The sequence below is a fragment of the Theropithecus gelada genome, chromosome 14 (genome assembly GCF_003255815.1).
Source record: "Theropithecus gelada isolate Dixy chromosome 14, Tgel_1.0, whole genome shotgun sequence".
In the NCBI taxonomy this organism is placed as follows: domain Eukaryota; kingdom Metazoa; phylum Chordata; class Mammalia; order Primates; family Cercopithecidae; genus Theropithecus; species Theropithecus gelada.
Window position 1 is genome coordinate 11,171,318 of NC_037682.1, and position 16,444 is coordinate 11,187,761.

At 42.5% G+C, this 16,444-nt stretch overlaps 1 protein-coding gene across 3 annotated transcripts in view; it reads left to right on the top strand.

Annotated features, from left to right (window-relative positions):
• The window catches only part of HRASLS5 (HRAS like suppressor family member 5), a 29,990-nt gene extending 17,663 nt beyond the window's left edge, over nt 1–12,327 (top strand). For 2 of the 3 annotated variants that reach the window (XM_025356896.1, XM_025356897.1), the window contains exons 4-6: nt 4,945–5,053; nt 7,053–7,315; nt 10,135–12,327. In XM_025356896.1, the coding sequence (XP_025212681.1) occupies nt 4,945–5,053; nt 7,053–7,315; nt 10,135–10,227 (465 nt within the window). In that variant the 3' untranslated portion in view covers nt 10,228–12,327. The remainder of the gene's footprint in view (nt 1–4,944; nt 5,054–7,052; nt 7,316–10,134) is intronic. The other variant, XM_025356898.1, reaches the window with a different exon arrangement.
• The last annotated feature ends 4,117 nt before the right edge of the window (nt 12,328–16,444 follow it).

Here is a 16,444-nt window from a genome sequence, read left to right on the forward strand (position 1 = left end):
AATTATCTGTGAAGTACAATAAAGCAAAGCACAATAAAATGAGACGTGCCTGTACTTACAAAACTATTAGAATTTTTTTTTTTTTTTTTTTTTTTTTGAGACAGAGTCTTGCTCTGTCACCCATGCTGGAGTGCAGTGGTGCAGTGGCACCATCTCAGCTCACTTCCACCTCCACCTCCCAGGTTCAAGCAATTCTCATGCCTGAACCTCCCAAGTAACTGGGACTACAGGTGTGCACCACCACTCCTGGCTAATTTTTTTTTTTTTTTTTTTTTTGTATTTTTAGTAGAGATGGGGTTTCACCATGTTGCCCAGACTGGTCTTGAATTCCTTGCCTCAAGTGATCTGCCCACCTTGGCCTCCCAAAGTGCTGGGATTACAGGCATGAGCCACCGCGCCTGGGCCACAAAACCATTAGAATTAATACATATGTTCAGCAAAGTTGCAGGATGCAAGGCTAATGTTCAAAAATCAATGGAATTTCTGTATATTACAAGTGAACTATCTGAAAATGAAATTAAGAAAATAATTCCATTCATCATAGCATAAAAATACTCAGGAATAACTTTAACAAAAATGTTAGGCTACAAAACATTGGTAAGGGAGATTGAAGATTTAAGTACACAAAACAAATTCCATGTTTGTGGGTTGCAAAATATCTGTAATCTTAAGGTGGCAGTCTTCACCAAATCGATCTACAGATTAAACACAATCCCTGTTAAAATATTTTTTTTGATATCCATTGATGAAGTGGTCCCAAAATTTACATGGAAAGACAAAGGACCTGGGATAGCCAAAGTGATATTGAAAAAGAACAATGTTGGTTAGGTAAAATGTGCCTCCATATAATGGAGTACATGCAGCAAGCATGAGTCTCAGCGGCATTATGCTGCTCATGTAAATTCAGCTTGCTCTCTCTAATGTCTCTGTGTGTGTGGATGTAGGATTATTTACTTAACTGGTGCTTATTGATGGCTGTTTGGCCTGTTTTTTTCTTGCCTTTTTTTTTCTTCAGCTTTTAAGTTCTGGGGTATATGTGCAGGATGTGCAGGTTTGTTACATAGGTAAAATTGTGCTATGGTGGTTTGTGCACAGATCAACCCATCATCCTGGTATTAAGCCCAGCATCCATTCACTATTGTTCTTGATGCTTTCCCTCTTCCAACCCTCACCCCAACAGGCCCCAGTGTGTGTTGTTCCTCTTCCTGTGTGTCCACATGTTCTCATCATTCAGCTCTCACTTGTAAGTGAGAACATGCGGTGTTTGGTTTGCTGTTCCTGTGGTAGTTTGCTGAGGATAATGGCTTCCAGCTCCAACCATGTCTCTGCAAAGGACATGCTCTCATCCTTTTTATGGTTGCATAGTATTTCACATTTTCTTTATCCAACCTATTAATATTTTTCAAAACAGTTTTGTTTAAAAAATTAAGTTCACCTGTAATCTTAAATCAGAATTTCAAAATGTACTGCATTTAAAATGATTTACTACTAAAATTCAAAATGTTTTTCTCTCACTATCATGTAGAAGAATATTACTCTGAATACCTACCTCTTGCTTCACTCAAACCATGTTATAAGTCAACCACAAGGAGCCTCTTCACTTAGATTTTCATTGCACACCTTGTATTTCAATGTCCTTACTCTTCCACGGAAAAGGTCATAAATAATGCCCACCTAATGAAAACGAATCTCTCATAGATCTGATGCAACAATAATGGATCACATGCTTTCACATAAACAATGAGAATGAAGGAACAGCGTGAAGTAATCTGAGAATTAAATGACATTTGCTTTCAACAAACTATAATTTTTTTCAAGGGAAAACAAATACTTTGTAATTATAACTCTTGAAAAAAGTCTTGTTTCTTGTAAAGTTATATACAAAAAAATCTGACAGTTTTAGCTTTGAATTATTTTCCGTACTCTACACTCTGATTTAGTGTAATGTATGAAGTGTTGGTACCTTAGTTCTTTCTACCGTGAATCCTCTAATGTTTACAGAGACTTAATGTTTGATTAAATATTTTTTTCACATTTACTGCATCTGCAAAAGTATCTTTTAATATGATCTCTCTGGCATTCTCCACACTGGAGTTTTTAAACAAATGTGTTTCCACATTCATTACATCTGTAGGGTTTCTTTGCAACATAAATTCTCTGATATTCAACAAGGTTTGAACAACTGCTTTGGTGTTTTTCTCTGGTATAAAATGTGTACAATCAGGTTTGTAATACAAGTAAAGGTACTACAATCCTCTTTATATATATAATGTTTTTCTTCAAAATACTCTTATTCACTTTAAAGGCTTAATTTTCTGAAAGTTTTTTTTTTACACTAATTACATTTATAATGGTTTCATTAAGTATGAATTCTCTGATTTTGAGTAAGATGTGAGCAGATAGCAATGGCTTTTCCACATTTATATTTGTACAATTTTTCTAAAGTATAAATGCTTTCCTATGCAATAAGGTATGAACATTAATTAAAAGTTTTACCACGTTATTTATATCTGTAGGGGTTTTCTTCAGTATGAATTATCTTACATACAGTAAGGTATGACAACCATTTAAAGGCTTTGCCACGTTCTTCACATTTCTAGGATTTCTCACTAGTATAATTTATGTTTGGAAAGGTATGAGGTGTGGTTAAAAGCTTTTCTACATTTTTCAGATTTCTAGAGTTTCTCTCTGGTATCAATTATCTTACGTTTGAGGACCGTTAAAATGCTTTGCCATATTCAATCACAGGGTTCTCTCCAGTATGAATCTCTTATGTATAATAAGAGTTGAAGACTGGTTAAAAGCTTTACCACATTCTTTGCATTTGGAGGGTTTTTCTCCAGTACAAATTATCTTATGTTTAGTAAGGCTTGAGACGCACTTAAAAGGCTTTGTCACATCCTTTACATTTGTAGGGTTTCTCTCTAGTATGACTTCTGTCATGTTCATTATGGTTTGAAGACCAGTTAAAGGCTTTGGTACATTCTTTACATTTGTAGGGTTTCTCTCCACTATGAATTCTCTCATGTTTAATAAGAGTTGAGTAATGGTTAAAGGCTTTGCCACATTCTTCACATTTGTGGGAGTTCTCTCCAGTGTGAATTATCTTATGTGTAATAAGGGTTAATAACTGGTTGAAGGTTTTGCCACATTCTTCACATTGGTGGGGATTCTCTCCAGTGCGAATTATCTTATGTTTAGTAAGGGCCCAGAACTGGTTAAAGGCTTTGCCACATTCTTCACATCTGTAGGAATTCTGTCTAGTATGACTTCTCTGACGTTGAGTTAGGCGTGAAAGCATGTGAAATAATTTGCCACATTCTTTTTTTTTTTTTTTTTTTTTTTTTTTTTGAGATAAAGTCTTGCTCTGTCGCCCAGGCTGGAGTGCAATGGCGTGATCTCAGCTCACTGCAACTTCCGCCTCCCAGGTTCAAGCCATTCTCCTACCTCAGCCTCCTGAATAGCTGGAACTATAGGTGCATGCCACCAAGCCTGGCTAATTTTTTTGTATTTTTAGTAGAGATGGGGTTTCACCATGCTGGTCAGGCTGGTCTCGAACTCCTGACCTCAGGTGATCCACCCACCTCGCCCTCCCAGAGTGCTAGTATTACAGGTGTGAGCCACGGCACCTGGCCAGTTTGCCATATTCTTTACATTTGAAGGGTTTCTCTCCAGTGTGTCATGTCTTATGTCTATTTGAATTCGAAAATTTGCTACAGACTTTCACACATGTATTGCATTAAAATATTTTGCTCTGAGTAGTTGACAAATTAATGACATTAACGATGTTAATGAAGTCCATTATGACCTTTGTGCACTTTGCACTCACCCATACTTTTATAGCCTTTCCTTAATTGTAAATCTTCATGCTTACATTTTCCATATCTTTTTAGTATCACTTTTGGGAATGAGTCTTTTATACCCTGTTCTGGCCAAGGGTCTTAGGTGAAATGAGAACATGTAACTGGGTGTTTCTCTACCATCTTGTGTCTCTCCACATTCCAGGGCTCTTTTCTTTGCTCCAAGTAGGTGATCAGGTCTGGTTTAGAGACAGCAATACCATTTGTAGGCTTCCAGGGGGTCCTAACATCTTACCTATGGATTTTCAAAGACCTGCAGGTCACAGGGCCCCAGAGGCTGGGCCCCCAGGAGATGATAACACAGCAGTGAAGGTGAGACCTGGAGCTCTGGTCAAAGATTTTTTAAAAAGATGGATGCTCATCATATTTACAACTCTATGCCTACCTTTTCATGTATATTCTCATTCTCTCTCTACCTGTCTGACACATACACACACACACACACACACACGATAATAGAGAAGTTTGCAATTGCTGGGCAAGCAGGACTGAAGTGGCTATTAGCAACTGGTGGTATGGGTGTGCAGAGGATGGGGGCACTCTCTGGGCTTCAGGTGGGTCATGTGGGGGCCCTGCAGAGGGAATCAGGGTGCCAGCAGAGGCAGGAGACCTTGAGGATCCTGGGTCTGAGGTAGAACTCTACTAGATGTCCACACACCACACTGCTGACCATCATCCTGCCCACCCCTGGCCAGAAACTGCAGGAGAGCCTCTTTCTCTTGCAGTGTCCCTCCAGCACCCTCTACTGAGAAGGTTTAACATCTTACTTGCTTTAAGCAAGAAATGCTTAAAGAAGTTTAGTCATCTATCACAGGGTATATATTGGAGGGTACATTCACAGCTGAGAGGCAATACATTGATAACTGGCACAGGTATCCTTGATGGCTTTAGTAATGTGAGTGGTGGTAGGAGAGGAGGAGACTTCTTTGGTCCTCGGTGTGAAGAGAAATTTCTTTAGCTTGGGTTTCTGTGAAGCGATGAACCACACTGAGGGGATCTTTAGGCTGAGCTGTACCTGATCCTAAGACTAGATCTCTGGAATTCCTTGGGCATATGCCATGTATCTTTTATTTTTCCATTGTAGGGAAAACCAAGACCCAGACCTGGAGACCTGATTGAGATTTTTCGAATTGGCTATGAGCACTGGGCCATCTATGTAGAAGATGATTGCGTGGTCCATCTGGCTCCCCCGAGTAAGAATGAATAGTATATTGACATACTGATATTGAAGTTAGCCAAGTAAATAGAAGCACAGTTCATTCCTGTGTTCTTCAGTTATTGCCATTCTTTAGCAACGGGACCCCTTGAAGCATGACTGGACCGTTGTTTACTGTGACAGAGCTTGGTCTGTCTTCACCGAAAACCACCGAGTGTCCAGCCCTAAGAGTGATACAAGTGTAAAGAGCGTGGCCCAAGTTCCCTGACCTCCTAGAGGTCCCTTTGTTTAAAAACACACGTGTTAGAACTTGAGCTCCATTTTGTATTGACAAGAGTTGAGCATCTGTCCTCACCTTTCTGAGGATTCCCCAAGGAGGGTGCAGATGCTCACATGTTCTGATCGTCATTTGTTTTCTATAGTCCTCAAACACTGCATCTGGCTTCTTGATCACCTTTGGCACCTTTGTCCTCACCTTGTCTCCCTGCTGTTCCAACACGCTCTGTGCTGTTTCACCCTCAATGTAGATAGAGCCCTCCTTTCATTTCTCACAGCTGTCTTAACATATGGCTGAGATTCAATTTGTGTTCATTAAATCTTAGTGGAGATTTGATGGGGGAGGAGGTGATGATAGTAGAGGGAGATTACAGCAAAATGAGAAACAACTGAAAAATTGGGTGTCTAGAACCGCTGGTCACAATGGTTGTCTCAGGAGATAAGGCCTGATGAGGGCTGGGGTGTGGGAGAGGAAGGGGTAGGGGGACCCTGTTGAATACCCTTGAATGCCCTTTGAATGCTGTCTCCTGTGCAGGTATTGCCAGTTCAAAGTTGAATTACAGAAGGGCACTATACCACAGGCCTTTGGTCCTAACTTGTTCTCAGCTGTCATCTCCATGTCCTGTCCTCTTCCTCTGGCCCCATCTCTCACCATGCTGGGATGTTCCCATGGAGCAGAGCCCCTTTCTCATTGCCTCTCTTCTCTGCCCCATCAGCTCGTACTCTTCCCGCTTCTTGTCTCAGAACCTACTCCAAGAATGTGATAATTCATCTCGTCTTTCCAGACTAAGTCTAGGAGTTTCCCTCTTGTTCAACCACAGAGATACTTATCAGTTATATCTTCCCCCACTCCTATCTTGCTCTCTCTGAAAATGAATTCTGCCATTTCTGCTCCTGAATGCTCAATTATCTGCTACCAGCTTTTATAAAATCAGCAGATTCTCTTCAAATTTGTAAGAAAAGATCATGGAGCATTTCTTGCCCTTGGACAACTTATAAAGGGAAGGGTATAGACATTTGCATGTCGACATGGTTGTAGCAGAAAAACAGTGCTGGCTTTAAATGACTATCCACCTGGCTTTGGGCAGGTTCCTGACCCTCTTCGAGTCTCTGTCTCGTTTAAGGGCTTGAATATGATAATGTAGCAGCTTTCAAACATTTCTCTTTTCAAAGCTGTGGAACCCCATTTTCAAACATACCCTTAATGAGAATCCCCGTATTTGAGTATAGGTAACAGTCAAGTGGCTGTAGGTGGAAGCTGGCAGGAGCAGGTGCCATTCAGAGCCCTGCTTGGCTGGCTTCCCCTGTGCCCCTGTGGCAGCCCCAGAGGGAGGTGTGTCATGGAACCACCATAATCATGTATGTGATAGTCCTTTACCCAGGGACTGACACTCACATAGAGAGTGCTCTTTACATGTTTGTGACGATTACTGAAGTCTGCTTAGGAAACGAAACTCAAATCCTAGGACTTGGGCAGGTCAGTGCAACACAATCAGGGACCACATGGGAAGGTGCTGCAAGAGTTTAATGACAAAGAGACTCCTGTGCAGGTTGAGAGCAAGGAGTGAGGCGCAGGGCAAAGGGCTTCTCAGGAAAGTTGATTCTCTGCAGTTCTTTGACTCCAACTCCCCCTCTTCTGTCACCCTTCTACTGATGATGCCAATGAGACCCCAGGGGAAGCAGCTTACTCAGAGCCTTAGACTGTGCTCTGCTCTGCTACTCCTTGCACGTCCCAACCTCTGTTTGTCTTTGGTCTCCAGGTGAGGAGTTTGAGGTGGGCAGTATTAGTTCCATCTTTAGCAATCGGGCTGTGGTGAAATACAGTCGTCTGGAGGATGTGCTGCATGGCTGCTCCTGGAAGGTCAATAACAAGCTAGATGGGACGTACCTGCCCCTACCGGTGGACAAGATCATCCAGCGTACAAAAAAGATGGTCAACAAGATCGTGCAGTACAGCCTGATTGAAGGGAACTGTGAGCACTTTGTCAATGGCCTCAGATACGGCGTACCCCGGAGCCAGCAGGTGTGACCCCATTTGCTCTGATGATGGCTTCTTCCAGAGCTTTCTTGGGGTTTGTCATTTCATTAGTGATCAGAATGGTAATTAGTGCTTTCTTTTTTTTTTTTTTTTTTTTGGGATGGAGTCTCGCTGTGTCGCCCAGGCTGGAGTGCAGTGGTCGGATCTCAGCTCACTGCAAGCTCCGCCTCCCGGGTTCACGCCATTCTCCTGCCTCAGCCTCCCGAGTAGCTGGACTACAGGCGCCCGCCACCTCCCCCGGCTATTTTTTTGTATTTTTTAGTAGAGACGGGGTTTCACCGTGTTAGCCAGGATGGTCTCAATCTCCTGACCTCGTGATCTGCCCGTCTCGGCCTCCCAAAGTGCTGGGATTACAGGCGTGAGCCACCGCGCCCGGCATCAGTGCTTTCATTATATTATTCGTTGTACTAGTAGGGCCTTCTATTTCTGCAGGACTTTATGGTTCAAGAGGTGTTTTCACCTTTATTAACCCAGGGAGGAGAGAAAAGGCACTGGGCTAATAGTAAGACCACCGGTTGGAGCCCCAGCTCAACTATTAACTAGAGGGGTATGCTTGGTCAAGTCACTATATTTCTGAAAGCTTTTCTTTCTATTCTTTTTTTCCCCCTCTTTCTTTGGAGACAGGGTCTCACTCTGTCACCTAGGCTGGAGTGTAATGGCATAATCATGGCTCATTGCAACCACAACCTCCTGGGCTCAGGCAATCCTCCTGCCTTAGCCTCCTGAATAGCTGGGACTTCAGGCGTGCATCACCACACCCAGATAATTTTAATTTTTTTGTAGAGAGGCGGTTTTGCTATGTTGCCCAGGCTGGTCTTGAACTCCTGGGCTCAAATGATCCTCCACTTCAGCCTCCCAAAGTGCTGGGATTACAGGTGTGAGCCACCGTGCCTGGCCAAAGACCATTTCTTCCTTAACAAAGCAGGGATAAGCGGAAGCAGATACCTTGTTGCTAAAATTGTAAACTAGTACCTTGTGGGCCACATCTTGGATGCACGCACACACACACACACACACACACACAATTTTTGTTTGAATTACCTACCAATATTAAAAAATATAGACATTTTATATAAAATTTTATATAAAAATATGTAGCTTCTCAGCTTCTCTCTCTCTCTCTCTCTTTTGAGACAGAGTTTTGTTCTGTCACCCAAGCTGGAATGCAGTAGTGCAGTCTCGGCTCACTGCAACCACCGCCTCTTGGGTTCAAGCAATTCTTATGCCTCAGTCTCCCAAGTAGCTGGGATTACTAGGTGTGCACCACCACGTCCAGCTAATTTTTGTATTTTTAGTAGAGACGGGGTTTCGCCACGTTGGCCAGGCTGGTCTGGAATGCCTGACCTCAGGTGATCCACCCACCTCGGCCTCCCAGAGTGCTACATTACAGGCGTGAGCCACTGCGCCTGGCCCTCAGCTTTTCTTTAACAGACAATTGATCAGGCCACTGTGCTGGCATTCCTACTTGCTGATACTCTGTAGGGACATGCTGTGGCTTTGCAGGGGATAAGGGGTAGGTGTGTCACCCACCTGCCTCACTCACATTACCTTCCTGGCCTATACTGCATTTGGCTCTGTCATTTCCTTCCATATAGAGAAGTAATAAATTCATGTAGTTCAGTGCTTGTGAAAGAACTTTGAATCCTAAATATATGTAAAAACTTGAGCTGTTCATATTAATAGGCGATCCTTACTAAAACTCCATGTGATGAGCAGAGAAAGTATTTATTATCACCCCCCCCCCCCCCTTTTTTCTTTTTTGAGACAGAGTCTCACTCTGTCACTCAGACTGGAGTGCAGTGGCACGATCTTGGTTCACTGCAACCTCTGCCTCCCAGGTTCAAGCGATTCTCCTGCCTCAGTCTCCCAAGTAGCTGGGACTACAGGTACATGCCACCACGCCCAGCTAATTTTTGTATTTTTAGTAGAGACAGGGTTTCACCATGTTGGCCAGGATGGTCTCAATCTCTTGACCTCATGATCCACCCGCCTCAGTCTCCCAAAGTGCTGGGATTCAGGTGTGAGCCACCATACCCGGCCTATTATCCCCCTTTAAAGAGATGAAAAAAATTAAGGATTAGAAGATAACACAATTGTTCTATTTTTTTCTATGTTTCTTCTGTTGTCTAAGCAGATTGGGCTCACATTCCCATGTTGGTCTCTGCTGCTACCAGCCCATCCTCAGAGCATTGGCAGCCTCCCTGCTGTGCCCTTTACTTTCTGCACCTTCCTCCTCTCTACTCTGCATCCTCTCCAGGCTGCACTCCATTCTTGTGAGGCTTTGCTCTAGAGTCAGGGGCTTGGTGGGCCCTGGTGTGAGAAACCTCCCATCCCATGAGAATTTGTACAAGAAGATCCCAAGGACTGAGGGCATTACAAGAAGTCCTCTGAAGAAGCTTGGGCCCAGGAGTCATGAGGCCCAAGAACCCAAGAGCTAAGTTTGGACACGAATTCACTGTACGACTCTGTGCAAGTGAGTTCCGTTCCCTGGCTCTTGGATCACCTGTATGTAGAATCAGTGACTGTGGTGCTGTGAGATCCTTTGCTTCTGAGCTCCACACTGGAAGCAGGCCCTGGGCCAAATGGCACAGAGGGAGGAAAGAGTTGTCTCCAACAGTCCTGGCTTTTCTTGGTCTCTTGTCACTCTAGGAGTTTTGAAAATATAAGATAGCATGGACTGCTTCTTCTCTTGGGAATAGACTCCAGGCAGGCTGGTTGCTGAATGGGTATGGTGGGGTAGAGGTAGGGGAGGGTGCAAGCCTAGGATTGGTACCGATTGTCCTGTGAACTGATGTGCCTTGCAGGTAGAGCACGCCCTGATGGAAGGAGCGAAGGCTGCTGGAGCAGTTATTTCAGCTGTAGTGGATAGCATAAAGCCCAAACCAATAACTGCCTGAAGGTGATGAGAACTCCAACTAGAGGAAGAGTTACTGACACAAGCAAAAAGAACATGCTTCCTTCCCTTGCCTTCTCTCAATGCCTCTGATTAAGAAAACTGTGAACTTCTGGAAGAATCTACAATGTATCCAATTACCCTTCCAGAAATACATCCAATATATACAAGCATAGGCCCACAGACTCTCAGGATGGGAAGGATCTGGTATCTAGTGTGTATCTCTGATGCGCCAGGCACTGTGCTAGGCATTTCATATACTGATCTAATTTCATTCTCTTTGTAGGAAGAGACCTTGCTTGTTTCTTAGGCTGATCTTGGTCTCTGATGCTTGAATGCCATCAGAAACATCCCAGAAGCCTCTGCTTGAATATTTCCAGTAACGAAGATGTCTTTTTCCAGATGTTCTTTTTATTGAACTAAAATGCCTCTAGCTTCTTTCTATTTATGATAATCCCGCCCTTTTCGAGCCATAGTGTAGCCTCAGGGGAGGAGGACCTTAAGAAAAACTGTGATTCGCTATTCAGGGCTATTCAGTACCTTAATCTAGAAACACATATCCCAAGAAATATTTTCTTTTTAGAATTATACATCAACTTTATTCCTTATTGTTTAAAAATCATCTATCAAAAGTATCGATAAGACAATTTATCTTGCTTTTCTACCTCATCATTACCCTAAAATGTGAAGTTTCTAGTCTCACTGATTTCAGATAAATATTTAAAATAATTTGATAAGTTTAATCAGTTGAACTCTACTGTGCGAGTGAGAGAGAGAAAGGAGTTATTTTTGTGTTTTGAAGAATGTTGACAGGATGGAAGATCTGAAATTATGGCTGGGGATTGTAGTGACAGCTGGGAGCTGAAACCACCCAAAAAAAAGCTAGAGAAGGGTTCTCTTATGCCTCCAGAAATACCTAGAAAATACGAAGAATGTAGAAAAGAGCAAGATGGATCCCTCAAAGTGTTTCAGATAAGGTCCGTTGGGATCTCCCATAAGCTTTTCTCCTATTTGGAGAAAATAGACTCTCAATGAAACTCTTCCAATTTTTTTACCCTCTATTCTTTTCTTAGCAATCTACACTCAATGACCTCCTGTTCCCCAACACCGCAATCTGGGCACCTGACTTTGTCTTCCCTCTGCACTTATTTTTGTGAATCATGACCAGGATGAAGCTGATATCCCTAGTTCCTCTTCCCCATTTCCTCTCACACTCCCCTGCCTGGTAATCAGTTGAGTTCCCAATACCTCTTCCTTCAGTCTCTATTCATTATATGGTCTAGGTTGAGACTTCCTTTGAAGCAGAACCTGAGTACCAGGAACTCATATTTTATAAAGTGTATTTATTCCTTTTAGCTGCGAACTAACCCAGCCATGTTTTAGTGAATGCTTTAATTGGAAGATGACTTTGAACTCCTCGACCATATTAATCTTTCATCAAACAAACTGGATGTTGTTTGATTAACAAAAACTCCTCCACATCAAAGAGTGTCTAGTAACTTCTGCACAAAGGACTCATCCATCTCTTGCTTATGTTTGGGACAGAAAGACACTTCTCTGGCTTTTTACTGGTTTGAACCCAATGGGACAGAGACTTCTGGAAAGTTTCAGGACTCATATTCACTTGTTTGTCCAAAACATATTTTTGAGAGTCTCCCAAGTGCCAAACCCTGGCTACTCTCACCTTTGCCTGAGCCCATGAGCAGTAGTCTGGGGGCTGGGTGTGAGGAATTCTGAGTCAGCTGGGAAGACACAAGGCACAATGGACATGGGGCAAAGGCCACTTGTTGGACATTGGTCCCTCCCACTTCCAAGCTGTCCATCAGGCTGAGAGATCTGGAATGCTTACCCCACACTTTGAAGATGAGGAGGGGAGAGTTTCTTAAAGTGTGTGTGGTTCTCTTTTAATCTGTAGTGGCTTCTGCATTTTAAGATAGAAACTGAAATCTCTTCTTTGAGTGGGACTACTCGGGTGAGGCTTCTTAGTCTTGTTGATATAATAAAGCACATGCCCACTCCTGATGGAGTGGAGAGGAGGGAATTCTAAGGCAGAGTAATCTGAATGCAAATGTTTCTGAGATTAGTTAAACGCGAGTCACTCGTTTGTGTGCTTATTTTTCACTTTTTGGGAATGGGTGGGTGATTGGGGCAGTGGCGGTCTTGGTTCACTTGGGCATGTCACATGGAGAATCAGAGAACTTGAAAGTGCTGCCTTCCTTAATGGTAGGGAGGCCCAGTACTAGTGACACATGAGCCAGTAGGGGCTGGCACAATCCAGTTATTTTGCTTAATGATAGAAGAATGACTTCAGGAAATAAACACCTCTGCAGAGATTTTTTCAGCCATAAAGGAATCTGGTTTTGCTGGCTAGGGGTGGAGAACATGTCAGCCAGAGATGCCAACTGAAAAAGGGGGAATGGATCCCACCATGGGGGGAGCAGAGCAGAGGCAGGAGGGAAAAACCAGAAGGGAGCCTTGGGTGACACCGGGAGTAGAAAGAAGCTACTCTCTAGTTCCCAGTTTTAAGTTACTGTCTTATGCTCCCCTTTTGTTATCTTCAAGCTTTGTTATTGGCTGTTCTTAGAGAATAAAAGGAGGAGTATGGTTTGTGGTACCCAAAAAGTTTGTAGCTATGGAGAGAAGAAGCTCAGGACCAGAGGTGGTCCATAGGAAACAAGCAGACTAGAGAGGCACCATGTTGGTTGAAAATGTCAGCTACCTTTGGTATTCTCCGGAATACTTTGGGAAAGAACTGGATTTCCTGCAGTCATGCAGGAGGGGGACTTTGTCAAAGAAGGAAGATTTTAAAGGGAAGGGTGATTCCTGACTCTGTAGGACTTGGGTCCTTATAGCACACATAGACAAGCACAGCACAAGGTGCATAAGGGCTGGATACATAGCATTCTGGTGATCATAGGACATTTTGATCTCCACACTGTTCCTCTAGAAACTTCTTATCACTTTAGGAGAACAATCAATGGTAATCCAAACTCTAAGAAGGCTATCTGAGCTACTTAAAGTTCTGTTCTCCCAAAGTTTCTGGTCGCATTATTTTCAAAGCCAACTTTCAGCTGGGCAGAATCTTTACTAGGAATCCAACTATTTACGAACCCCATGCTGCTGCTTCTTGGCAGAGAGCAAATGTGTATTTTTTTTCCAGGAGTATGGTGGTATTTACTTTGTTTTAAAAATATTCTTGTTGGGGGTTCTGGCAAGATGGTCAAATAGGAACAGCTCCAGTCTGCAGCGCACAGTGAGACCAACGCAGAAGGCGGGTGATTTCTGCATTTCCAACTGAGATACCCCGTTCATCTCATTGCGACTGGTTAGGCAGTGGGTGCAGCCCACGGAAGGTGAGCAGAAGCAAGGTGGGGCATCACCTTACCTGGGAAGTGCAAGGAGCGTGGGGCCTCCCTTTTCCAGCCAAGGGAAGCCATGAGGGACTGTGCTATCCAACCCAGATACTATGCTTTTCCCACAGCTTTTGCAATCCGCAGACCAGGAGATTCCATGGTGAGCCTACACCACCAGGGCCCTGGGTTTCAAGCACAAAACTGGGTGGCTGTTTGGGCAGACACCGAGCCAGCTGCAGGAATTTTGTTTTTCATACCCTGATGGTGCCTGGAACCCCGGTGAGTCATAACCGTTCACTTATCTGGAAAGGATGCTGAAGCCAGGGAGCCAAGTAGTCTCACTCAGCAGGTCCCACTTCCATGGAGCCCAGCAAGCTATGAATCACTGGCTTGAAATTCCTGCCGCCAGCACAGCAGGAATTGACCTGGGATGTTGCCCTGGGATGATCGAACTAGCAGAAGACAAGAAAAAACTAACATCGGAGTGGAACTGAAGGAGATAGAGACACAAAAAACTCTTCAAATAATCAGTGAATCCAGAGGTGTTTTTTTTTTTTTTTGAAAAAATTAATAAAATAGACAGCTAGACTAATAAAGAAGAAAAGAGAGACTAATCAAATAGACACAATAAAAAATGATACAGAGGATATCACCACTGGTCCCACAGAAATACAAACTACCATCAGAGACTACTATAAACACCTTTATGCAAATAAACTAGAAAATCTAGAAAAAATTGATAAATTCCTGGACACATACACCCTCCAAAGACTAAACCAAGAAGAAGTTGAATCCCTGAATAGACTGATAACAAGTTCTGAAATTGAGGCAGTAATTAATAGCCTATCAACCAAAAAAATCTCAGGACCAGATGGATTCACAGCCAAATTCTACCAGAGGTACAAAGAGGAGCTGGTACTATTCCTTCTGAAACTATTCTAAACAATAGAAAAAGAGGGATTCCTCCCTAACTCATTTTATGAGGCCAGCATCATCCTGATTCCAAAATCTGACAGAGACACAACAAAAAAAGAACATTTCAGGCCAATATCCCTGATGAACATTGATGTGAAAATCCTCAATAAAATACTGGCAAACCGAATCTAGCACCACATCAAAAATGCTTATTCACCATGATCAAGATGGCTTCATCCCTGGGATGCAAGGCTGGTTCAACATACACAAATCAATAAACGTAATCCATCATATAAACAGAACCAATGACAAACACCACATGATTATCTCAATAGATGCAGAAAAGGCTTTCGATAAAATTCAACACCGCTTCATGCTAAAAACTCTCAATAAACCAGGTATTGATGGAACATAGCTCAAAATAGTAAGACCTACTTATGACAAACCCACAGCTAATATTGTACTGAATGGGCAAAAGCTGGAAGCATTTCCTTTGAAAACTGGCACAAACATGCCCCTTCTCACCACTCCTATTCAACATAGTACTGGAAATTCTGGCCAGGGAAGTGAAGCAAGAAAAGGAAAAAAGGGTATTTAAACAGGAAGAGAGGAAGTCAAATTGTCTCTGTTTACAGATGACATGATTGTATATTTAGAAAACCCCATTGTCTTAGCCCCAAAACTTCTTAAGCTGATAAGAAACTTCAGCAAAGTCTCAGGATGCAAAATCAATGTGCAAAAATCACAAGCATTCCTATACACAAATATAAACAGAGAGGCAAATCATGAGTCAACTCCCATTCACAATTGCTACAAAGAAAATAAAATACCTAGGAATACAACTTCTAAGGGATGTGAAGGACCTCTTCAAGGAGAACTACAAACCACTGCTCAGTGAGAGGACACAAACAAATAGGAAAACATTCCCTGCTCATGGATAGGAAGAATCAATATCATGAAAATAGCCATACTGCCCAAAGTAATTTATAGATTCAACACTTTTCCCATCACGCTACCACTGACTTTCTTCACAGAATTAGAAAGAACGATTTTAAATTTTATATGGAACCAAAAAAGGTTGTATAGCCAAGACAATCATAAGCAAAAAGAACAAAGCTGAAGGCATTATGCTACCTGACTTCAAACTATAATACAAGGCTACAGTAACCAAAACAGTATGGTACTGGTATCAAAACAGATATATAGACCAATGGAACAGAACAGAGGCCTCAGAAATAACCTCACACATCAACAACCATCTGATCTTCAAAAATCCTGACAAAAACAAGCAATGGGGAAAGGATTTCTTATTTAATAAATGGTGCTGGGAAAACTGGCTAGACATATGCAAAAAACTGAAACTGGATGCCTTCCTTACACCTTATACAAAAATTAAGATGGATTAAAGACTTAAACATAGGGCCGGGCGCGGTGGCTCAAGCCTGTAATCCCAGCACTTTGGGAGGCCGAGACGGGTGGATCACGAAGTCAGGAGATCGAGACCATCCTGGCGAACATGGTGAAACCCCGTCTCCACTAAAAAATACAAAAAACCAGCCTGGGCGACAAAAAAAAAAAAAAAAAAAGACTTAAACATAAAACCTAAAACCATAAAAACCCTAGAAGAAAACCTAGGCAATACCATTCAGGACATAGACATGGGCAAAATCTTCATGACTAAAACACCAAAAGCAATTGCAACAAAAACCAAAGTTGACAAAAGGTATCTAATTAAACTAAAGAGCTTCTGCACAGCAAAAGAAACTATCATCAGAGTGAACAGGCAACCTACATTCAGAATGGGAGAAAATTTTTCAATCTATCCATCTGACAAAGGGCTAATATCCAAAATCCACAAGGAACTCAAACACATTTGCAGGAAAAAACAACTCCATCAAAAAGTGGGCAAAGGATATGAACAGACACTTCACAAAAGAAGACATTTATGCAGCC